General features: G+C 47.0%; 1 protein-coding gene across 1 annotated transcript in view; it reads right to left on the bottom strand.

Moving 5' to 3' along the window:
- LOC144754115 (butyrophilin subfamily 1 member A1-like) overlaps nucleotides 1–25,783 on the bottom strand; it is a 588,580-nt gene that overhangs the window by 272,953 nt on the left and 289,844 nt on the right. Inside the window, exon 13 of the mRNA XM_078641681.1 lies at nucleotides 3,131–3,151. Within this exon, the coding sequence (XP_078497807.1) occupies nucleotides 3,131–3,151 (21 nt within the window). The remainder of the gene's footprint in view (nucleotides 1–3,130; nucleotides 3,152–25,783) is intronic.

Raw genomic sequence — 25,783 nt, 5'->3', positions numbered from 1 at the left:
ATAAGCTTTGGTCTCCTTCAAACACTTGGGGACACAAATTTATCACACAGAAACTGATTTATTTGACGGTAATTTAGGGGGTGCCTTGAGAAGACTTCGGGCAAATGTGACCTTGCTGGCGTACGCTCAAACTTCCAGTCATGGCTCGCATGGCATTATCCAAAATGGTAAAACTGCCACGACTTTTATATTACTTTGTCAACCTGCCAGTTGTGGTGCCCAAACACTGGTTCCAGACTCTCGATGGGATAATGCGGGATTTGGTGTGGGATGGTGGTCGGAAGAGAGTGTCGCTGCAGACCATGAGGCTCCTGTTGGTGGGCGGACTGGGGGCCCCTGACTTTGAGGCCTACTATCTGGCGGCTCAGCTTCAGTAGCTTGCTATATGGTTGGATGGGAGAGACCTGTCTATATCATTGTTTGCCCCTAAGACTATACACATGTCTCTGCTCCCTAGGTTGCTTAATTGTCGTCAGAGAATTAATCGAATGGGCGTGTTGCTCTTTGTGGCGGTGACTTGCTAGGATAGATGCATAGCACGTTCCAAGGGAACTCTGCTCTACGCACCCGGTATTCCACTTACAGGTATCCATCAGGTGGGAACAGGTCCTCCTCTTACTGACCGACAATTGGTGGGATGGGAAGAGGCGGGCATACGGACAGTTGGTGATTACTACAGAGATGGCGAATTGCTACCGTTAGATGAGTTTCTTGAATATCACAAACTCCCACCAGTACAATTTTTAAACTACCATATAATTTGAGCGGCGATGACAGAATTATGGGTATATCAGAGAATGAACTGGGTACCCACCCCACCCTACAGGCACTATTGACTCTGGGTTTGGCAGGGCATTTGGTTAAACGGTTGTATCTGGCAATAAAGGAACTAGCTTCACCATTATTGCCTAGACTGCTAGAGCGATGGGAGAGCATGCTAAATAGATAATTGACTGAGAAAGAATGGGGGAGAGTTTTGGGCGGTCCAAAAAAATATCCCGGAATACAGCTTTTAAACTAGTGCAATTTAACATTATACACAGACCTTACCTTACCCCACATAGGTTAAATGTGGTATATGGCACGGAGGACCAGGTTGTGCTTGGTGCTCACAACTGGATGCAGACTTCGACCATATGATTTGGTCCAGTGGGCAGCTAGTAGACTTCTGGTGCATAATTGTGGGTATGCTTAATGGTGTCTTCTCTATATCACTAGCGTGTTCCCTGGAGATTTGTCTGCTGAGATTATTTCCGAGACCCAAGCCACAGAGAATAGGGCATAGGTTTATAGACTTGGCTTTCATCCTGGCCTGACTACGGATAACTCTTGGGTGGACAAAACATGCCCGCTGGTGGTGGTTTGGGAAGAGGAGGTTACTCGCTGGGCTAGAGCAGAGGAACAAGCTTCGTTCAAGAAGATAGGATTACAAAACGGCATAAACCGCTGGCAGAACCCTTGGCAGATACGGTACAAATGTGGGAACAAAGACACACACCGGATCAGACCCAGATTTCATCCTCGACCGACTGGGACGGATAGCTAGAAGTATTTACTTAGATACCATGACTCTTCACTTTCCCCTATCTATGTTGTGACCTGCTTCCCCCCGCCCCTCTTCTGTTAGACACTGATGGAGATTCTTTAAATGACAATAGTATTTCAAATGCACAGACAGAGGTGGTTTAGATTTAGTTGTAGTTGAAAGTTTGTTTTGTTTTGTATGGTTTATCTTTTTTTGAATGTCGTCTTTTATCAGCCTGGCGCTGATTGACCGTATACTGCAGAGATGGTAAGGTAGACAACAACCATATGTATATGGGCGACAAGATACAAAATGAGATGCTCATCAGCTCCCCACTGAATAGGAGTTAATAACAATTGACTGTTACGAAGATGCTTGTATCTGCCAGGAATTCTTGCCTCCAGTATTATTGTGTGTGTATGCGATGCTGAGCTTAAAACTTAACATTGCCTTGCAGGATGCACCTGAAATATTATCCTAGCTGTAATCCAAACGTGCTGTAGTGAACGTGCTCTTCTTCAGTAACTGTGCTGGATTATGTATAACTGCCAATAAAAAAAGATATTTAAAAAAAAAAAACTCCGGACACCTAGAGTACTGGAGAAATACACCTGGTCCTGGATATCCAATAATTTCTTAAAATTGCAGCCGAGTGCGGAGTTAAATTTAGGCTGCTCTTCTCAACATCTAGTTAAAAAAAAGAAAAAGATCCATCTATTATTGCTCAGTATATTAACTTACCTGTTGCTTTAATTAAATCACCTATCTGAGAAGCTATAGAGACGACTAATGTAATCTTGCTTTGAGGAAGTGCAATTTATTTCTACATTGCCCACTGGTGAAACTAGACAGACAAAGAAAACTCAGAACGAGCAACATTATATATCTAAGGGGATTTTCTAAATATTCTAATTTATTTTTGAAACATTATGAAAATGTGATATTCATAAGATATTTCTGTTCATATAGTCATAAATAGTTTATATGTTTACCCTATCACATTTATGATTATTATACTTTTGTATAGCCCTTCAATTATTGGCATGGTTTGTTGAAGTAAATGACATAAAGTTATCTGTCACTATAGTAGTTAGGGTGTTTGTAAAATAGTAATAAATTCAATGTAGATTATAAAAATGCTTCAAATATATGTAACAAACAAAATGTTAATGATGAAAACCTCAAATTTCATTTGGAAATTCTTTCTTTAGATGTACTATAATTTGGAAAATATTTCCTAGATATGTCTGCTCAAATAGCAAACAAATGATTTTTGAACTTGAAAATGGTCATTTATGAATATTTTTAAGATGGAGTCGAAGAGTCTAAATTGAGTAAAAACCCTTGGTGTGTGTCTTAGTGTTTGGTGTTGCGGTGCAGAGTGGGACTTGCTTTTCACACTTTGTAGGGGACTTATGGTTTTGTGTAAAGGAAACACAGTTCAGCTAATAGCCCCTGTACATCACAAAATAGAGTTCTCAACTTTATCAAAAGCAAATAATGCACGACAAGCAGTAACAATATACAGACAAGTTTTTTAACATACGTACTCTTACGGTAGATGTGTCCTTGCCCTCACCCTTGTTTCAAAGCAATTTCACATACCTTTTTCTTTCTGAAGAGTGTCTGAAAAAAGAATGAAAAATGTATTACTTGTGCAGATTAAATACTTCATTGCTAAAAATGTAAAAGGCAAACTTTCAAGAGTCGTTCCATGCTTATGGCAACTGTGGTCGGGTGAAATTCTCACAATTCAAGCTATTCACAAAAATTGTTAAAAATGATGAGATTGAAAATGCCCACCACAATGAGCATTCAACAGTCAGGATTGAACAGAACAGATGTATCTGCATTTGGAACATTGCAAGACCTACAACCATGTGCACCTTCTTAGAGGCTGTGTAAAACCTTTGTGCCTTCGCCCACATTTAGCTTACATGAGGCCTTCATAATGTGATGCAGAAAAGATATTTTTAAATAATGTCTCATATTACTACTTTAAATCATAAGCATTGGACCATCCCATCATCATAGGTCTGTCTCTGCCTCACTCTTTTATTTGTTTCTTATTTATGCCATAACCATAGGTAATGCGTATGTCCACTCACATTGGCAGCAATAAGGTATAACCTGTGGGCCAAGCCTACATTGCTCAGATGTGTCCGTTGTGGAATTCTGGAATATTTCAGAAGCTTGTCATCATCAACAAACCACTTTATTCGGTTAAGTTAAAACCATAAAAGTACAGACACAAAAATACAAACATATATGTGCAAAAGTACAAAATACAGTGTCAACAATATAATGCAATCTGGCAGTAACAGTCTATGTGCAAAAGACATGATACAGTACTAATCAGGTAAAGTGCATTCCAGGGCAAAAGTGACAGTGCATCCATGAAATTTGATATGGACCTCATGAAAAATATCAATCATTAAAAAAAAATTTTTTTTTAAAGATAAAAGTAAATGCTCTAAAACCTCATTAATTATGGGCTATCCTTGCGGCTATTTCTTGACCTAACAGCTGCCATAAGGAAACTGGGTATATAGAAGATCTCCTTTGGGTCATTTAGTAGCTGTAAATATAATAAGGCTGGCTTTACTTGGATAAACCCTTTCTTTTTAGTAATGGGAAAAGAAACCTCTTTCTGATGTCACTATACAAGTCGCAGAACATTATTAGGTGCATTGTATCCTGGACTGAAAAGTTGTCACAGGTGCATGGCCCTAACTCGTTCAGTCTGCACCACCCCTTGGAAATAAGAAGCTTTTCAATGAAGAAAAGGAAATGGATGCTGTTCAGCTGCCTACCCTTGTACTACTCCTACACTAAGAATTTATTATTATTACTTGAATTGAAAAGAAATGCTAAAATTAAAGTCAGTATAAAAATGTAAATCTTCAGCTACTCGGTATCAGGGTAGCTAAGTAATACAGCAGCATTATATAATTCTGAAAGGAAGAAGTCCGATTGGGTTTTCTGATTATGCCATTCAAGAGACGGGGGAATGACAAATCATTGCAATGTCTGATATTTTCAGGGATACAGTCGAACTCCAACCCCCCTTTCATTGATGAGTAACACACTCAAAACCACTAAGAAACAGGACATGTATTTAAAAATATTTATTTTAAACTTATAACTCAATACATAAACTCTTAATGTTAACAATACAGACTATAAAAAGTAGTAAATACTGTCATGGTGAGCTGAAACAGCAGGAACAATTCTAACATGGATTTTGAGTCCTTATCACCCTAACTACCTCTTGCTTTTTTGAGGTGATATGCTAAATTTGCTAGAGCAGGAAAGAGTGAGTCTCTTCTTGAGTTTCTAAGATGGTTCACACAGCATGGCTTTGTTATGGAATAGCAAGTTAGCTATTTCCTTTCACAGCCTAGCAACTTGTGCAAGGCTGGAACATAAACAGTGACCAGATTAAGGCAACTTATCCCCAGTGAGACCTCCAATTGAGATTTGTGCTGCAATCCTGAATTACTTTTGCATCGAAGGCCAATAGGTGAATTTCAGATATTCGTGATATCATATATATGGTCATAAAAGACTCTACAAACATTGTTAATAAAAATGCAAGCTAAGCAAATTATTTTGTCTTTCACAATTGCTGTTAAGGGAAAAAGGAATGGTGAATGGTTAAAAAATAAAAAGGTAATAGCTGCCCTTTGGCACAATTTTCTTCATTTTATCTCCCAAAAGTAGGGAACAGTCTCTTATTTTTGCACTAGAAGGTATTTATGCATTTCTACTTTTTCCGAATCAATGATGATGATGTCATGAAACATTCATGAAATCCAAGTGTTAATGCCAGTTGATGGTAAGTACTTGGTTGAATGACATAGGAATGGCCTATAAATTGACCTTTTACTCTTGATTCAGTAATAACTAATAGGGTGGAAGTGCATATGCAGTGGAACAGAACATCAATGTCCAGAAAACCCAGCCAATCTGTATGTCTCCTCCTTTGAAAAAAAGGTTATCTACAATAACAACCCTTTTATAAATAATTTGAAGAAATATATAAGATACATTGATGATGCCATTTTGATTTGGCACGGTTCCGTGGATGATCTTATGGATTTCGATCTGTGGTTGAATAGATACATCAATAACTTTCAATTTACTATTGACTACCATAACCAGTCAATAAGCTTTCTTAATTTAAATATTAGTTATGACTCAGAATCTTTATCACTTAGTCTATATACAAAACCTACAGCTGGGAACACACTTTTGAAATACACGAGTTATCATCTTCGTAATCTGAAAGATAATCTCTCTTTTGGTCAGTTTTTGAGGATCAAACACAACTATATCTAAAGGAAAGACTATTTCAAAAAGGCTAAAAATCCTCAAGTCCAAATTGGTTTTGAGGGGTTATCCTTACCTTTTAGTGAAACGCTCATTCAAATGCGCCTGGTACTATGATCGTGATGCCTTGCTCAAAGTAAAAGAACATCAGGGATCTGATCAAAGAGACTAACTTGTGTGACCACATTTGGAACAGAATCCAACAGAATAAAAAAGAGTATAATGAAAAATTGGCATTTAATACAGAAAGTGAACACACAGAGAGATAAACAATTGTTTGCATTTTAAAAATCTAAGAGATCATCTGGTCAGGGCTTACAACAATTGTGAACCTAATTCATTACAACAGCTTTGGGGCTTGACACCTGTAGTGGGTCATTATCCGAGTGGCCATTGTACAGCTTGGCTACCACATCAGTAGTAAAAATATGTATTATCAATGATAAAAAGTGGATTTTGAAACATCATTCAAACTGTCTGTCAAAGAATGTAATGTATTGCATTGAATGTCTGTGTTCACTGTACTACATGGAAAAAACAAGAGAAGAAGTTAAGAAACATATAATTCAACACCAGTCGCGTGTACGTTGTAAAATAATTACTGCATCCCTAGTTGAACATTACATGAGTATGGCTCCGGCCCGAATGAGATGAAATCGTTTGTACTAAAGGTGGTTAAATGTTCTAGACGTAGATGTGATATTGATCGCCAGCTCACACTGAAGGAAAACAGGTGGATCTGGTCAGCTAAAACTGTGGAGAAAGGACTTAGTTTATATGTTGAATGGCAGACAATTGCCGCTTTATAACTTAATGGTATTGTGGCAGTATTGAGGAACCTTATCTGAATTGGTGAGTACCTTAATGTGCCCTTGTGCTTTTTTGTTTTCCACTAGCATGTATGTTCAGGCCATTGAGAAAAATATCTCCTTATATGAGATCTGGAGCTCTTGTTGTGTATGTTTAGTTTTAGTTTCATTTATCATTATTATTATTATTGTTTTAATATTGTTCTAATTGGATGTTCAGTGGGCCATTTATTGTCTGTAGTGATAAACTGTGAATTATATCTTTGGTCCCAAGTCAAAATGGCCACCATTTTTAGTTCCGCTGCGGTGTGTCCGTGAAGATTTGTTGCTGCTCTGATTATAGATGCAGTACTTTTTTGGAATCTCGGTATTAACAGTAACTGTTGGGAGTTTTGTGTGAACATAGCTTTTTGGGAGACCACCACACACTGGTTTGGTATATTACGCTGGTAATATCAAGATGGCGGACTCTTTTGTGCCGCCTGGGCACAAGACCTACTAATTGTGCATGTTAGCTCAGTCGATTAATATTGGACTTGTAGAAGCACAATGTGTGCTGATCATATAAAGTAGTTGGACGCCGTAAGCCATTTGTGGTTTGAAGTAAATCGAGTAAGTACATACTGCCCTAGATGCCAACTATGCCAGTTATTTAAAACCTGTCTTTGATTGCATTACATCTAACTAGCAGCATGTGGTCACTTCATGTTTGTTGTTATAAATTGTAGAAGAGATGACTGTAATTTCCTTGAAGTCGGGTAAGGACACAGGGCCAGATTCACAGAACTAACTTAAGACAAAAATCTAAACTTACTACTTTTGGTATTCACAGAAGTTAGGATTTTGTCTTAAGTTTGTCTTAAGACAAATTTAAGACAAAATCCTAACTTCTGTGAATACCAAAAGTAGTAAGTTTAGGATTTTGTCTTAAGTTAGTTCTGTGATTTGGGCCCATAGGGTCAATAATTTTCCGTGAGTCTTTCTAGCACATTCTGTGGCAGTTCAATTTGACTGATTGTAGTTCTTCTGTTTTTCATTTGTTGTTTTTGTTTATTATTGGAGTCTCATTGAATCTTTATGAGAAGGCAGCAAGGTATACTGTTTCAAAATATTTTTTGGGTATGATGTACTAGGTCAAACTTGCTCTATGTGGTGTTTAACACGAATAGACACTCATGATGTTTGTTTTTGTTTTTTTAGAATATGCTGGTAGTATCATGGATACACGGTTTGGTATGATGGTCAATGGTGGTTCTTTTTGTGAGCAGCTGATACATTAGATCATGGATGTATTGATTATTTTCTTTTGTTAGTATTTTCAGAAGTCATCATCTTTTGTGCAACGCTGAGTCCTGAGAAGAGTCTTGCGGACCAGTATGGCCTTGAAAGACTGAGACGTCGACAAAACAGCCTTATTTCTTTTGAATATCATTATGGGAACATTCTCTATCTGATGTAAATATTCGATGTTTGGAGTATATGGGCTTTTATATTTCCTGTCCATATTATTTTGGAAAAAGGGTGATTACACTTCCTGCTATCCCATTACAATATTGAGAAACTCAATGAGATTGATTTGGTAGTGGCAGTGTTGCGACATATATATTTGTCTTATTTGTATATTGTGTATATATTGTCTATAATTATGGGTGTTTTGTAAAATGAATGAAATATAATATGAATGAAGTAAATACATTTATATTTGAATACATCCTTGAATGTAATCTTCCTTCTTTAAAGGTTTGGATCACATCATTGACCTTGAGAAAAATCAATCTTGGTTGTGATATAAACAATTCCTCAAGGGATATTTTGTATATAAAATTATATTTTACACAATTCCTTGGTTATGATTGGGTTGCCCTATTTTGTTAATATAGTGAGTCCATGCTCATGCGCTTTGGGATATATAGGTAAGGCGGGATCTGAATTTAGGGTAAGGTTCTGTAAACAGAAATTGGCTAAACACAGTAATAAGATCCCTGCCCCTCTAGTACAACATTGTACGCAACTTGAACATTCTGAAAATTGCTTCAAATGAACTATTTTGGAGGCGATCCATCAGATTACAGGATGTGAAGACAACATATATCACAAGGAAAGAGAAGTGTAGAGGATGTTTACTTTGGGGACACACAAGGAAGGCATTAATTAGAAGCCGCAGCCCATGCAGGAAGGAGCAGTGGGGTGGTGGGGTCGGGTGGGGGGGTATTTCGACAGACGCAGACGATTCCTTTATTAGACCAGCAGTTGGTTTCCTGGGCAATCTTTGAAAGCATTACCTCAATGAGCTCCTGATTCAAACCTTGTCGTAATAAACAATACCAATTACCAGTTCTGCTTAAATTCAACTCTTGTGCCGCTTTCAAAATTATTCTTTCCCTCTCATTGATTATTTTATACTTATTCGTAAGGAAACAAATTGTCTGTCCAAAACTTAACCAGAGATTTCCCCTCTGAAGTGCACAATGTGATACAAATACCTCCCATGATATAAGAATGGTACCGTTGTAGAAATCTCCAAGTTTACGGAATCCTAGCCTATTATAGGACTGCAATGCATTCTGTGAAACCTGGAGACCCCACAACTCACAGTCTTTAAGGAGAGTAAATGTGTGGCACAGTGGAATATCGTAAGCTTTATGGATCCGTTGATTGTGGTTAGCCATAGTGTTCACCACTATATACCTTGTTCTTTTGGGTAGCTTTACAGTACGCAGAAATGCTGGTAACTTAATTTCAGTTTCTGCCAGCATCAGATTAAAAAACAATGTTGTCAAATTTCGAGGTAGGAGCCATCAGCTACGTTAATAAGCTCATCAATGCAGCTTGATAATAGATAGATAAATGAGGCAAGGCAAGTCCTCCCTGCTCCCATTCTACCTGGAGAATAGAAGCTTTTTCTGGGGCTCTTTTTTGTCCATACAACCTGCCATAGAGTTTTGTCTACTTCGTTAAAATAAGAAATCAGTATTTTTAAGGGGTTGATTTAAAAAACAGAATATCAGCAGAGGAAGAATTGACATCTTCACTAAAGAGACTCGGCCTACTATTGTCAGAGGTAATAGCAACACTTTTTCTAAACATTTTACATTTTATTGAGCGTTTTTATGTAGTTTAATTGAAACAGTTGAGAGAGATCTGCATTGAAAAATAAGCCCAGATATCTAGTAGGTCTTAATGGGCGATTTATTATTATTTTTTTAACTTTATATGTCAATTTCTGGAGAAAAAAAAACAGATGCAGTACAACATCACTTGATAAGTCATGAGCTCCGAAATATGACACCGCGCAGGGTGTAATAGCATTCCCAAAAACAGCCATGCACAAAAACAGTGGGTGGTGAAGAGGCAGCCGGCATTCCGTTCAGACGATGATGTGGTGGCACTATGCCAACGAATTGTCCTCTCCACTGGGCATGACCAGAAGCCCGGTGGGAGCTCCAGAATCAAAGGTGCAGCTTTGACCAGAAAGGGAATGGGCAGAAGTCAGGCAGCTGCCAGCACCAGCGGCCGCCGTGGGCCAGGGGCCGGCAGGGAACGCGAGAGCGACAACAGCGAGGGAAAAGAGCAGGCAGCGCATGCATGGGGTGGGAACAAAGGGGGAGATCAGGTATTGGCCGCCTCCGCGGCCGCCGCGGACCCAGGGCCGGCGGGGAGCACAGGAGATACAGTACCACTCGAGGAGGATCGGGCGAGTAGATAGGCAACCAGGGGACCCCAAATGTCAACAGGATGCGATTTAGCAGGCATATGATCCCAAAATTCGGAAAGGAGCATTTGACAACGGGATGCATCTGCAAGCCAGTCCGCAGCAACCGGGGCGGGCCGGCGGCCCCAGCACATCGCAGCCCTGCATCTCGCCAGCAGCAGGAGCATAGCTATGAGCCGACGGGATGCGCCTGGACACGGCTTGACAAATCCGAGGAGACATAGGAGGGGGTCAGGGCCCACAGCGGCGCCTGAGATTTCAGATGTTGTAGAGCAAACCTCTATCCAAAACCTCTGCACCCTCGGGCAGAGCCAGGACAAGTGAGTGAAGTCAGCAGCTGGCGCCGAGCATCGCCTGCAGGAGTCCTCCGGACTCAGTCCCAAGAGATGAAGAAACAATGGAGTGCGATAGAACCTATGCAAGAACTTGAAGTGAATCAGGCGGAGCCGGTAATTCGGGGAGAGCTTGATCTGATTGCAGCAGTGTGACCAGTCTGCATCAGAGATGTCCATGCCGAGGTCTGTGCTCCACGCATCCCTCGCCCGGGTTGATGAGATGGGGAGGCTCCCAGCGCGAAGGAATGTAATCTGTGACAAGCTTACGCGGGGACTCCGAAGTATATACGAAGTCCAGTGCCGGGAAGGTGGGTGGAGGGCTCGGGAAGGTCGGGTGCAATTTCCGACAGGTGGCACGCAGTTGATAGAATAGAGGCGTATCCATCAAGGAGGGGGACTCAGGGAGGGTGTAAAAGGAATCATTCGGATACAGATCCGCCATGGTCTTTAGTCCACGAGATTCCGCGTGTTGAGACATGCTGGACGACTGCAAGGGCGGAAAGGCTGGTGATTGATGATGGGCATGGCGTTAGCGGATAGAAAGGAAAGCCCTAACATACGGCAAAGGTATAGCCATGCCCAGTGCAGCGTCTCAACGGTGTTTATCTCCGCCCGGGGGCGAACCGCAGGAGAGAAAAGTGCCGTGGATAGAGGCCAGTGGGAGGCGACATCAAGCTCCACTGCCAACGTGGGGCTGGTAAGGGATAGGATGCAACCAAACATGGAGGAAACTAGCCTGCACACAAAGAGCGTACAGTTTAAAATCCGGAGCGCCCAGCCCGCCGGCCGACACAGGCAAAGTGAGAACATCGTAAGCGATCCTGGGTTGTCGCCCGGCCCAGACCAGCGACACAATTAGTGACCGAAGAGGGCGAAAGAAATAGGAAGTGAGAGGAATAAGTATGTTAGAAAAGAGGTAAAGGAATTTGGGGAGTACCACCATCTTGGCTATGGCTACACGGCCCACCAGGGAGAGTGGGAGACCATTGGGGGACCCTAGACTCTAGCCAATCCATCGCCCGGCCAAAGTTGGAGAGCCAAAGCTCGTCCGGGTCCCTGCTCAGCCAAATCCCCAGATAGTTTGTGGGGCCAGCCGCCCATTCAAAAGGGTAATCTGACCCAAAAGAGTGAGTGGCGTCAGTCAGGGGAAGGAGCACTGATTTGTTCCAATTAATCTGAACGCCCGATAGGCCGCCAAACCGGATCACCTCCCACACCAAGGGACTAAGATTGTCTTGAGGGTGCCGAACATAAAGAGTAACGTCGTCGGCATACATGAAGACCATAAGGGAGCGAGATGAAAAACCGATACCCCTGTGAGTATGGTGCTGCCAGGGGTTCCATTGCGTTAGCTAAAACCATGGGTGAGAACGGACACCACGGCCTGGTACCGCGCGAGATGGCGATGGGATCCAACATCAGTCCATTTACCCGAAGTCGAGCCGTCGGAGCAGTGTAGAGTAAACTAATATTCTGCAGACAGTGGGCACTGAAACCCATTCGGGATAGGATGTAAAAAAGAAAGGGCCATTCCAGGGTGTCGAATGCTTTTGTGGCGTCGAGCAACGCCACTATAGCCGGAAGGTCGGGGTTAATTTGGTGCAGTACAGAAAAGATGGTACGAAGATTATGTGAGGTGGCCCTGCCCGGAATGAAGCCTGATTGATCGGGCAGATCAATGGTGGGCGTCAGTAATAGAAGACGGGAGGCAATCAGTTTTGCAAAGATCTTGTCGTCAATGTTAAAGAGGGAGAGGGGGCGGTAGGAGTCGCAGCGATCAGCAGGTTTTCGGGCTTGAGAAGGAGGGTCAGCGAGGCCTCACGGAGAGACGGTGGGAACACACCCATATTGAAGGATACATTGAACATTGCGGCGAGATGCGGGACCAAGAGAGCGGCGAACGCTTTATAAAAGGCTGCGGGCAAACCATCCAGGCCAGGTGCCTTGTCGCTGGGGAGGCTGCTAATTGCTGCCAGGATCTCCTCCCTCGAGAAGGGCTCATCGAGAAACTTTCGACGGTAGTCCGCTAGCCAAACCAATTCTATAGATTCGAAGTATTGGTCAAAATCCGCCGAGGAGGGGGAAGAGCCCGCGGAGTCTAGGTTGGAACAAAACTTAGCAAACCGGGTCCTGATTTCCTCCGAGGACGTGGTGCAATCCGGGCCACCGTCACTGAGGGCGGTAATGTACGAAGCTGCTCGCGGGGGCTGCAAAAGGTTGGCGAGAGTGCGCCCAGGATGATCCCCCTCCCCGAATCAGCGGGCACGGCCCTCTCTACCCAAAAAAGACAGCTCACTACCCGCCTCATCGAGAATTTGAAGTGTTTTTGGTGCACATGCGCAAGCGTTTCAGGGCTGGGACTGAGCAGCAGAGCGGCGTCCAAGTCACGGATCTCACCCTCCAGACAAGCAAGCGCAGAATGAATAGACCTAAGGATGCCCGATTGCTTGGAAATCAGTTCAACATGAATCTCCCAGAGGGTAGAGGCAGAGTCGACCGATCCCACTTTGAGCTAAAAAAAGGTAGTGATGGAGGACTGAATTTCGTCACAGAATACCGCGTCTCTAAGGGCATTCGGGGAAAGACGCCAGGAGAAAGGCCGACGCTGAGAACCAGGTGGCCGAAGGATGAGCTGGACCGGCGCGGGATTGAAAAGGGTGCGAGCAATATGAGTGGCATCAACTGTCCAGGACAGTACGTCTGGTGAGGCGACCCAGAAGTCTATTCTCGACCAGCAGCCCCGCACCCCGTGATACAAGTACCCTGCCTGGCGTCCGGGCTCAGATGGCGCCAAATATCCGAGAGCGCATTATCGACGAGGATAGAAGACAGAGCGGAGGCGGCCTGCGGGCTAGCCCGGGATATGCCCGACCTGTCCAGCGCAGCGGGTAACAATAAAATCCCCTCCCCAGATAACTGCAGCAGGACCGCAAGAGGAAATCAAGTGCCAGATGTGGTGGAAAAAGTCGGGGTCGTCAGAGTTCGGGCCATACACTGCGGTGATGGTAACCGGTTGCGCTAACAGGAGGCCATGTAAGATCACATATCTACCCACAGGGTCTATGCAGGCCTTAGAGGTTTGCCAAGGAAGGCCGCGGCGCAGCAAAATGGAGACCCCTCTGGCGTATGAGGAGTACATTGAGGAGTGGGTCTCTCCCCAGTAGCACGCCTGGAGCCAAGAAACTGAGCTGGGAAGGAAATGGGTTTCCTGCAATAGACAAACATCCACGCAGTGGCTCGGTAAATGAGCATGGGTTAGGCGGGCCTTACGATAGTCATTCAGGCCTCGGACTTTCTATGTCCAAATTAGCCATGAGGGGACGTAAAAAAGCAGACACTGCTTGGGGAGGAGCGCAGCAGGGAGACTAACCAGGCCGGGGCTGGGGACCGCGGAGCAAACTGGGGATCCAATTAAGGGAGCATGACAGCCTGCAGCCCGATGTAAAACAGGCCACTCCGGGGGAGGCATGGTCTCGCACTTGTGGAGCAGAGGACTAGGGCTGTAACAGGAGCGCCAGTGTGATGCTGCAGAGGGGTGAAAGGGGCCAAGCCAACGCCACGGCTATCGGGTGCTGGACCACATCGGGGAGCCACCCAAGCCAGACAGAAATGAGCAGAGTTGCAAGCGCAACATGGCATATATCATGGAGCATTCACAGCTAAACAGAGGCAACATAGAGACAATTAGACAGGTCGACCATCACACAAGGAAACAACCCCACCCCCAATCCCCTCCCCGCAACAATGCACTCACCAAAGAGAAAAGGGAGACGTAACCTCAAACATGGCATAGAGGGGGAGCAGAAGCACATCCGGTAACACAGAGCATCAATAAGCAAGCTGCGCGACAAAGCCTCAGTTCTATCAAGAGAACAAAACCACCAACCCGCCGATCAGAGATAACCCCAAACCTGGCATGCCAGGAGCGTCAGAGCGTGCTTGAACACAGAAGAACAGTAAAAGAACAATGTAATGGAGTCACAAAGGCGACCAAAGAACAAGACCCCCCGCCCACCCCCCACAGTTCGCAGACCTAGGTCCGCACAGAACAGAACAAGCAGAAAAAACTCCTGTTTCCCCCCTCCACCGCCCACTTCAACCCTCCAATCAGGTTTAGAAACCCCCCGACCCCAGGGACCCCAAACTTGGACAGTGAAGCAGAACAAATGAGTTGGGAATCATCCCTGGTGGGGCATGGCAGTGCTCGGCGAACACCCCCGCGGTAAAGCAGCTCGAGAAGGACAGCAGCCTATTAGCAAGCAAAGAGCTAGCAGTATGTCAACACTGCCCAGGCACCACAAACATAGGCAAAGGTAAAGTCTATCTGTGGCGGAGGAGATACAAAGAACGAAAAGGGCTGCGCCCGGCAACGACATAGCATCTGAGAGTACATTATACACAATGCAACAAAAAGGAGAGGTCCCAGGAGCAGCAGGAATGAAATAGAGATGGGGAAAGGCGAGGCCAAACCCCGGTCAGCAGAGGAGGAGCAAATAGCGATAGCAAAAATAAGGAGCATAATGTAGCCTGCAAAGCCCATCAGTCATTGTCACTCAGCTGGTTGGTGGCCTCGCAAGAAGATGCGGCAGGAGAGTGTCTGGATTACTTGTCCAGGCGCTTGGCAAAAGCGAGGGCTTCCCTTGGGTCAGGGAAAATCAGTGTTTTAGTGCCTTGGCGAACTCTCAGTTTTGCCGGATAAGCTAGGGAGTAAGAAACCTTGTGCTTCTGGAGGATTTTCTTGGCTGGTAGGAATTCTCTTCTTGCAGCTTGCACTGACATGGTGTAGTCGGGATAGAAAGAAAGAGTGTTGCCCTGGTGGGTGATAGTGCCCCTGTCCCTGGCAGCCCGGAGGATGGCATCACGGTCGTGGAAATTCAATATTTTAGCCACGATGGGGCGCGGGGGCATGCCAGGACAAGGGCGTAGCCCCAGCGAGCGATGTGCCCGCTCCACCACGAAGAAGGATGAGAGGACGTCACCAAACAGCTCTCTGAGGAGGTCCTCCATGTAGTCCTCCATCTTAGAGATATTTGTGGATTCCGGAAGACTCGTCAGGCGGAGGTTTCTCCGACGGGAGCGCGCCTCCAGGTCCTCGTTCTTCTCACGGATGATAGCCAGGATTTTGTCCATCTGGAGTAGCTTCTGTCTGTCCTGGGTGGCAGCGTCCTCAGCATCCGAGACCCTGGTTTCGACGTGAAGCAGACGATTGTCACGCGAGTCCACCCGGGCTTTAACCGTGTTGAGGCGGGCTGAGAGCTGCTCTAGTTGAGAAGCGATGCCGGTAACCGCTGACTTCACCTCCAGCATAATCGCCTTGAGATCGTCATCCCGGCCCAGGGGAGCCTCTGGAACCCCTCCAGAATCCGTCATCTCAGGGCCCGCGCCATCCTGGCAGGAGGACCTGCGCAGGTCAAAGGCGATTTTGGGCTCCTTGGGATCCGACTTACCCATGGCGCGACCGAGCACCGTGGAGCCAATAGGCAACAGAAGAGGCGTCAGGGCTCAAGATGAGATAGAAAGCGCAGGGTGATCAGGATCGCAGCCAGGGGACCCAGGGAGCAGTCAAGGCCACCAAGCACCAGCACCCGCCACTCCGCGAATCCGCACAGTTGAGCAAGAGCAGAGCTAGACCGGCATGGCCAATCCCACAAAACCAGCTGTCTCAGGGGCCCCGGGGCGGCACCGGGGGCGCGGGGTGAAAGCACTGAAGATTGACTGATTGACCAGATAGGGCCAGGGATGGACCCCTGGAGAGCGTCAACACCGATCAGCGCAGGCCCAGCACCTAGGATGATAGCCACCAGACCAGGCAGGGCCACAGCAGGACTTCAGCGCCGGGCTCCACCACCAGAGGAGGCCCCAGAGCCACAACACCAGGGACGGGGACACTCACCACAGCATGAGGGACCCACTGGACACCCAAGCAGAAGGCGAAAGTAGATGAGGAGGCTCACAGGCAGAGATGAGTCCTGGCGGAGCTAGTTGCAGTGAGAAAGTCGCGTGACCAGTGAGCTGGGGCCCAAGCAGGTGAGTCACAGCGTCACCAAATAGGGCCTCCTCGTGAGATACGAGCCAGGGATAAGCTGCAGGCAGCAGTCAGAGGGGAGAGGATGCCGGCCGGTGCCCCCCAGCACCGTACCGCCGATGCTGTGCCTCTGTGCCTCCCAGGAGGATTGAAGGACGTGTCGGAGGGCCTCACCCGGCGGGGCCCCGTAGCCGCCGGAGCAACTGCGCCGCCCCAGCCAGGAATCTGCCAGAAGCTCCAGCCGCTCACACACCATGATGGCAGGACCTCCAGCCCCACCCAACCGCAGCCCGCAGTGCCCAGAGTCCCGAGTCCCACGGAGGAAGTCGCGGATCAGGCGGGGCCTGGGACCACCGCTGCCGACTAGACAGGCCCGCGCCCAGGCCGGTACCAGGCCGCCGGGCAAAGCCGATGCTGGCACTAGGCCCCCAGACAGGCCGCGAACAAGCAGCCCACAGCCTGCCTCCAGCTGACCCCCCCCCCGGGGGGGTGCCACTCACAAGAGGGCGATGGATGTACCGCCGCGGGCGCCTCCTCAGCGCCGTGGCTCCCGACCAGGCACCACGAAAGAGATGGCAGAGGACACGAGGCCCGGCTCCAGTCCAGCGGCCCTGTCCTCGGCCCTGGGAGCCCCGGAAGAAACAGGAAAGGCGGCAGCAGGTTCCAGACGTCCCCACAATAATGTAGGCGGTACAGAAAGGCAGAAAATGTTACTCAGGCTGCAGGATTTTGTCCGATGGAAAGCTTGGCCGGCAGAGCCCACTCAAGGTGTGGCCATCTTGCACCCGGCCAAGCCACGCCCCTAATGGCCGAATTTTTAACGATTAAGGAAGATCGACCTCTGGTGAATTAAAAAGGAGGAGCTCCATTTTGGACTGGTTGACCTTTTATTCCCCTAAATCTGTAAATGCTTGAATTTTCCCAAGCGCCAACTGGATATTTGCCTTATCTGAGTTCAGATATGAAATCATCTGCAAAGAGCTTCATTTTTGTCATCCCTGGTAGAGGAGCCAGAATTGATGTGTTCACTCGGATCTTTATTGCCAATGGCTCGATAAAGAGGGAAAATAAAAGGGGCGAAAGGGGACAGCCCTGCCTGGTCCCCCGCATTATCCTTACTTTCCAGAATCAGATCATCAAGGCATAGAAGGATTTGAACATTTTAGAGCTTTAAGCAAGAAGCCACTAAGGTTCCTGATATTGATGCCCAAAAAACTATTTCCAAACTTGAACTGGGATAGATGAACTACTGTGTACAGTGACAGTAAAATACCACTTGAACAGTTCATAAAACATCCAATGCCACTATATTAATAGAATGACCATCACACTCCTCTTTTTCATTTTGGAGATTGTGTACACAAAAACAAATTAATATAAGCTAAGAAGAAGAAGCACAAGTTAATTACCTTCGGTAACAATATATCTGTAAGAAACATAAGTTAGTTATAGATTCCTTACCTCAGAATTACCAACAGGCATCAGACTGGATCCGGAAAGTTTTTTCATCAGCAGTACCCCTGCACGTCGGAAGGTGGTGTTGATCAGCTCCGCGATCGTCGTTGGCATCGTGGTCGCCGAGATGGCGGCGTGGCAGCTACTTAGATGCCGCCCTTGTGCGCTGACATCAGTTCTGTGCATGACTTTCCACGTCAGTGGCTCTGAGCCATACAAGACAATGACCACTGGTGCACAATACTAGTGCCTGGAAAAGGAGAGACCTTAACCCTAGAAATCAGTTCGTAGAACGGGGAGGATGGGTGGGGCCGTAAGGAATCTATAACTAACTTATGTTTCTTACAGAAATATCGTTACCAAAGGTAAGTAACTTGTGCATCTGAAAGAAACATGTTAGTTATAGATTCCTTACCTTAGAATAGATACCCGAGCAATACCAACCCTGGAGGTGGGTCTGCGAACCAAGTTTACACCAGAAAGTCCTGGAGAACAGAACAGCCAAAGAAGCCGTCTCTCCGGACTTAGCTGTCCAGGCAGTAGTGTTTAGTGAACGTGTGCAGTGATGCCCACGTAGCTGCCTGACAGATGTCATTAAGGAGAACTCCACGTCCCAGAGCAGTGGTAGCTGCAGTAGCCCTGGTAGAATAGGCTCTTAACCCCACTGGAGGCTCCTTCTTAGCCAAAGAGAAACGAGCCTTAATGCACAAGACGACCCATCGAGAAATGGTCTGCTTGTGCACTGCCCGACCTTTCATGGCACCCGGGAAGCCAACAAAGAGTAGGTCATCCACCCGGAATTGTTTTGTGCGATCCAAGTAAAATGAAAGCGCACATTTTGGATCCAGACAGTGGAGTTGCTCTTCTTCTTTTGAAGGGGGAAGAGGTTGACAGAAAGTGGGCAAAGTGATGGTTTAGCCAATGTGAAAAGAAGTGACCACCTTTGGTAGGAAGGAAAGACAGGTCCGAAGGACAACCTTGTCTGGATGAACAGCAGGAAAGGGAGGTTTTGAAGAGAGCCTGTAGCTCACTCACCCTGCGTACAAAGGTGATGGCCACCAGAAAGGCAGTTTTTAGTGTCAAAAGTCTAAAAGGACAGTTATGTAGCGGCTCAAAGGGAGCGCACATAAGGTAGGTAAGAACTAAGTTCAAGTCCCACTGAGGCATTACGAATGGGATAGGAGGAAAGAGATGAGTAATGCACTAAGAAAGTGATATACAACAGGGTACTTAAAAAGAGAAGGCTGATCAGTAAGCCTAAGAAAGGCTGAAATGGCCGAGAGGTGGCCCTTTAGGGTGTCCAAACTAAATGTTGTTACTAAGACCAGTCCCGAAATAGCTAGCTTTGTCCCATGTGATACGACTCAGAGTGCTCAATAACGTTTTTTTGTGTTTTAAGAAAAAGGCTGTGGTCCCAACTATAGATAGTGAGGAGATCCAGTGCTTTAATTTTATTTCAGACTGTTCGTGGTAATTCTAAACCATGCTGACATGTTAACAAACAGGAAGCCATGTCCTGTCTTATTTATTTGTAGCATACTTTACGATTACCACTTCACAAGACGGGCGAGCAGTTCAGTATGTTCCTTTAAGAACGCATGAACATACGGGTTGAAGTACGTCAGCTACGTGAGTCACGTGATCGGACTTCAGCCCTCTTTGCCTTCCGCATTGCTCCCGTAGAGTCATCATTCGAGCGGCGGAAGCGAACGAAGTAGGTTGCGGGCGGGGAGCCATTACTTTCAAGTAAGTAGTGAGATAATGGTGCGCGTGAGACATAGTGGATACTTTGGCTATTGAGAGTGCAGTCTGCTTGATCACCGCGCTGCTAACACCATCTCTCAAACTATTTTACAGTGAAACAGTAGCGTGAAGAATACCCCCACCGCTAGCCCATGACGATAGCACTAGTAACCAGTGTTGTAAGTGAGCCAAGTCACTTTCCGTTTTCATTTTTACACTTTTAAAACTTTTGCAGCCTCGCAATCATTCTCCGCTCGGGGAAGTTTGGTTTTTATGTTTATGTTGTTTGTCTTCACAAGTGGGTCATTTTGCACTAAAGGGTCAGGAATTGATCACCCTGCTGACGCTCAAAAAAGTGCTTTGGCCGCATTGGCGTTATTTGAGCATTTTGCTGGCAACACTGAGCGGGCATAATTATTGACAATAGCGATGTCAAATAAGGTATATCGTGTCCACAATATGGGGCATGGGGTCTAATAATTGGACTATAAATTCATTGGGTGGATGCCATACATCTTACCACTTAAGGGTGAACCTAGGTGCTATAATGGAGAGTGCCTGTGATGCATGGGAACTAACTGTTCACAGAATAAGTAGTTGTAAAGCAAATAACTGTTTTGTTTGTTCTTAACACTGTGATTTACCATTCCACAGGTTGTGGCCCCTGGAAATTTCAGGAGTGCCAACACGGGTATCACCGTGAGTTGTTGTTTTTACATTTTGTTATATTTTTCACACAATATATCCGCACGGACAGGACACGCCTTAGGAGTGTGGACCACTGGGGATATTCACTTTCTGGTCCTGAAGAAAGCTGCATAAAATTGAAAAGACAGCTGAAACATGTCGACCTTCACCTTTGGAGATCGAAGGGGTCAATAAAATAGCCCCTAAGGTATCCAGCACATATTTTTATTGATACTACCTGACCTGTGAATAAAATTATTTTGGGTACAGCTAGTATTTTTTAACCTCACTATTCACTACACACTGAACAAACACGAAAAACCCTATTCACAACAACTAGCTCAGCTGTAAATCAGGCGTTGAAGCACACTGGAGGAACATTCGGTTCCTCCAGTGGGAACCCTATGATGAAGCATGTCACCACTAGGGTGAGTGAGGGTTCTTCTTACCAATAGGGTATATTTTTTGCCATGTGTGTAGCACTTTTTAGGTTCCTTGACAAACGTCTCTTCACTTATGGTTTGAGTTTTTCTAGGTTGCTTGGTGTAGTAATATGATTACAGCACCTTAGAGTCACTCTTTAGTTGTTGTTGTATACTTATCAGGGATATAGGAGTGACCTATAATAATCCTTACTCTCTTGTTGTTGATATATATGTCCAGAGTAGAGCCCTGCTGGGCCAAAGAAAGGAGGAACAAGAGAACCTCAGAAAGAGGGTCAGAAAGAGGATCCACAGCATTTGCTCTGCACCATGCCACACATTTGTTCTATCGGCAGGCGTATACCGTTTTTGTGGAAGGACGCCTGGCTGCCAAGATAACATCACAGACTTTGGGAGGAAGGTCGAAAGCTGTCAACTGTCGCCACTCAATTTCCATGCAAGTAGGTGGAGGGTAGACAGGTTCGGGTGAAGGACCATCCCCTGCTGCTGCGACAGAAGATACTCCCGAAGATGCAGTCGAGTCGGGGGATCGATGGCCATGTTCAAGAGCTCGGGATACCAGACTCTCCATGCCCAGTCTGGAGCCACAAGGATGACTTGGGCCCGGTCGCACTTGATCTTCTTCAGCACTCTGGGCAGAAGTGGTATATGTGGAAAGGCGTATAAAGACCGCAACTCCACTCGAGATGAAAAGTGTCACTGAGCGAGTGCCGCCTTGGAAACTCCAACGCACAGAATTGCTGATATTGCGCGTTCTCTTTGGTGGTGAATATATCTAACCAAGCCTCTCCCCATTGTCGAAAGAGACCTTGCACCACCTCCGAGTTCAGAAGCCATTCGTGATACATCATGCACCTGCGGTTGAGTTCATCCGCCCTGGTGTTCAGTGAACCTGCCTGGTGTTGAACCACCAGGGCAATGCCCTGATGTTCCAGCCATATCCAGAGGCGGAGGGCCTCTTGACAGAGGGTCCACAACCCCACCCTGCCTTGTCTGTTACCTTACCATATGCGGTGGTGTTGTCTGTGAACACCTGAACTACTCTTCCCCGGACAGAGGGAAGGAATGCCTTGAGATCAAGACGAATCGCCCGAAGCTCCAGAAGGTTGATAAGGAGCCCGGACTCCGCTGGAGACAGAGTCCTCTGATCTGCACCTCCCCCATGTGGCCGTCCCATCCCTTAAGTAATGCATCAGTCACCACTGTGAACTCTGGTTCGGGAAGGGAGAGGGATCTGCTGATGACCCAAACCTGGATTGTGAGCCACCACTGAAGTTGGTGTGCAGTGCCCTCTGAGATCTGGACGCAATTTGACAGGTTTCCCTGATGCTGTGAGAACCCCAGCGAAGGCAGGAGGTCGGATGTAGTCTGGAGGTGGGAGATGACTGCCTGGGGCAAGCCTGCCTTCTAAAAACAAGTCGTTGAGATTGGGGAAGACTGGAACTTCTGATCTGCGCAGAGGAGCTGCGACCACCGCCATCACTTTTGTGAACACCCAAGGGACACTGGTAAGGCCAAAGGGAGCACAGTAAACCTAAAATGCTTGTGGCCTACCGTGTACCGCAGGTAGCGCCGGTGGCCGGTAGGGCAGGAATGTGAAAATAAGCGTTCTGCAAGACTAACGCTACCATCCAGTCTCCATGTCGTGGGCAGACAGGACCTGAGCGAGGGTCAACATTTTGAACTTCTCCTTCCAGAGGAAGCGGTTGACATTCCTGAGATCGAAAATAGGACTCAGGCCCTTGTCCTTCCTGGGTACCAGAAAGTAGTGGGAATAACAACCACAACCTTCTTTTGGGGCAGGAACGTGCTTGATGGCTCCCTTGGCCAAGAGAGCAGCAACTTCCTGTTGGAGAAGTGCCAGATGATCCCCTGACATGCAATGGTACCTGGGTGGCATGGCTGGAGGGGTGGTATCAAAGGGGAGGGAGTAGCCCCTTCAGACTATCTGCAAAACCGACCTGTCCAACGTTATGGTGCACCAGTGGGGGAGGTGATGGCGGATCCTGCCGCCCACTGGCGTTTGATGGGCCTGAAAGGTCGGACTAGGAGGGCTTGGAGGCTTCTGCAGAGGGGGCAGTCAGGCGCGCAACACCCATTGGGCTCACCGGGCTTCAGCCCCCCCCGTCGCCTCCTCTGCCCGGGCTAAGATGACACGCACTAAAATCATTAACTAACGCTGCGCATCGGAGCCGAGAATGTGATTTTTATTATGCATTCTGAGAGGCCCAGCAGCCCGAGCAGACAGCCAGCCTCTGAACAGTTTCCTCGAGTGAACCCCCCTCTACCCTCACCTCTTGATTACCTTTAGAGTGGCGCCGCCGAGGTGAAATCCTTGCCTGAAGGCAGGGATTTCACCTAAGCACTTGATGTATTGTGCATGGGGTGTGAAGTGCACAGCAGGGAGGAAGGCATGGCCAGTGCAGGTGACGCTTTTCTTTTGTATGGGAATTTCTGCTTGCTTCATAGCCCAGGGTGTGCTGTCTGTGCACTTGTAAGGATGTGTATTCCATACAAGTGCACAGACAGCAAACCCTGGGCTAAGACACCAGCAGAAATTAATTTTCAAAGGAAAAGCATCACCTGCACTGCCATCCCTTTCACCCTGCTGTCTGTGCACTTGGATGGAATTCACATCCACCTCACCGTTTTGGGGTGCCTGGGGTAATTTTAAGGTTCAGGGTGGGTATGGGTTTTGGAGGGCAATGAGGGAATTTATGGTTCAGCATGGGTATGGTTTCTGGGGTGCCAGGGGTAATTTAAGGTTCAGGGTGGTAATGGGTTTTGGGGTGCCAGGGGATAATTTTAGGGTGTGGGATGGGTATGAGTTTTGGGGTGCCGGGGGGGGGGGGATAATTTTAGGGATCAGGATGGGTATGGGTTTTGGGGTGCCAGGGGGGCGGATACTTTTAGGGTTCAGGGTGGGTGTGGGTTTTGGGGTGCCATGGGATGAATTTTAGGGTTCAGCGTGGGTATGTGTTTTATATTGCCAAGGGTAATTTTAGGGTTTAGGGCAGGTGTGGGTTTTGGGATGTCAGGGGGCTATTTTAGGGTTCAGGGTGGGTATGGGTTATGGGGTGCCAGAGGGGAATTGATGGCTCTGCATGGGTATGGGTTTTGGGGTGCCTGGGGTAATTTTAAGGTTCAGGGTGGGTATGGGTTTTGGGGGGCAAGGGGGGAATTTATGGTTCAGCATGGGTATGGTTTCTGGGGTGCCAGGGGTAATTTAAGGTTCAGGGTGGTAATGGGTTTTGGGGTGCCAGGGGGTAATTTTAGGGTGTGGGGTGGGTATGGGTTTGGGGTGCCGCGGGGGGGGGATAATTTTAGGGATCAGGATGGGTATGGGTTTTGGGGTGCCAGGGGTAATTTTAGGGTTCAGGGCGGGTATGGGTTTTAGGGTGTGAGGGGGTTAATTTTAGGGTTCAGCGTGGGTATGTGTTTTGGTGTGCCAGGGGTAGTTTTAAGATTCAGGGTGAGTATGGGTTTTGGGGGGCAATGGTGTAACTTTAGGGATCACTGCGGTATGGGTTTTGGGGTGCCAGGGGTAATTTTAGGGTTCAGGGTGGGTATGGGTTTTGGGGTGCCAGGGGTAAATTTAGGGTTCAGGGCGGGTATGGGTTTTGGGGCTCCAGGGGGGTGATTTTAGGGTTCAGGGTGGTAATGGGTTTTGGGGTGTCAGGGGGCAATTTTAGGGTTCAGGGTGGGTATGGAATATGGGGTGCCGGGGGTTATTTAGGGTTCAGCATGGGTATGGGTTTTGGGGTGCCAGGGGGTAATTTTAGGGTGTGGGGTGGGTATGGATTTTGGGGTGCAAGGGGGGATACTTTTAGGGTTCAGGGTGGGTGTGGGTTTTGGGGTGCCATGGGATTAATTTTAGGGTTCAGCGTGGGTATGGGTTTTGGGGCTCCAGGGGGTCGATTTTAGGGTTCAGGGTGGTAATGGGTTTTGGAGTGTTAGGGGGCAATTTTAGGGTTCAGGTTGGGTATGGGTTATGGGGTGCCGGTGGGAATTCATGGTTCAGCATGGGAATGGGTTTTGGGGTGCCAGGGGTAAATTTAGGGTTCAGGGCGGGTATGGGTTTTGGGGCTTCAGGGGGGTGATTTTAGGATTCAGGGTGGTAATGGGTTTTGGGGTGCCAGGGGGTAATTTTAGGGTGTGGGGTGGGTATGGGTCTTGGGGTGCCGGGGGGATAATTTTAGGGATCGGTATGGGTTTTGGGGTGCCAGGGGTAATTTTAGTGTTCAGGGCGGGTATGGGTTTTGGGGCTTCAGGGGGGTGATTTTAGGATTCAGGGTGGTAATGGGTTTTGGGGTGCCATGGGCTAATTTTAGGGTGTGGGGTGGGTATGGGTCTTGGGGTGCCGGGGGGATAATTTTAGGGATCGGTATGGGTTTTGGGGTGCCAGAAGTAATTTTAGGGTTCAGGGCGGGTATGGGTTTTAGGGTGTGAGGGGGTTAATGTTAGGGTTCAGCGTGGGTATGTATTTTGGTGTGTCAGGGGTAATTTTAAGATTCAGGGTGAGTATGGGTTTTGGGGGGCAAGGGTGTAATTTTAGGGATCACTGCGGGTATGGGTTTTGGGGTGCCAGAGGTCATTGTAGGGTTCAGGGTGGGTATGGGTTTTGGTGTGCCAGGGGGGTGATTTTAGGGTTCAGGATGGTAATGGGTTTTGGGGTGCCAGGGGGTAATTTTAGGGTGTGGGGGTGGGTATGGGTCTT

This window comes from Lissotriton helveticus, chromosome 5_1 (genome assembly GCF_964261635.1).
Source record: "Lissotriton helveticus chromosome 5_1, aLisHel1.1, whole genome shotgun sequence".
Classification (NCBI taxonomy): Eukaryota; Metazoa; Chordata; class Amphibia; order Caudata; family Salamandridae; genus Lissotriton; species Lissotriton helveticus.
The sequence above is the reverse complement of the archived record's forward strand: the minus strand, read 5'-3'. Positions and strand labels throughout refer to the sequence as shown.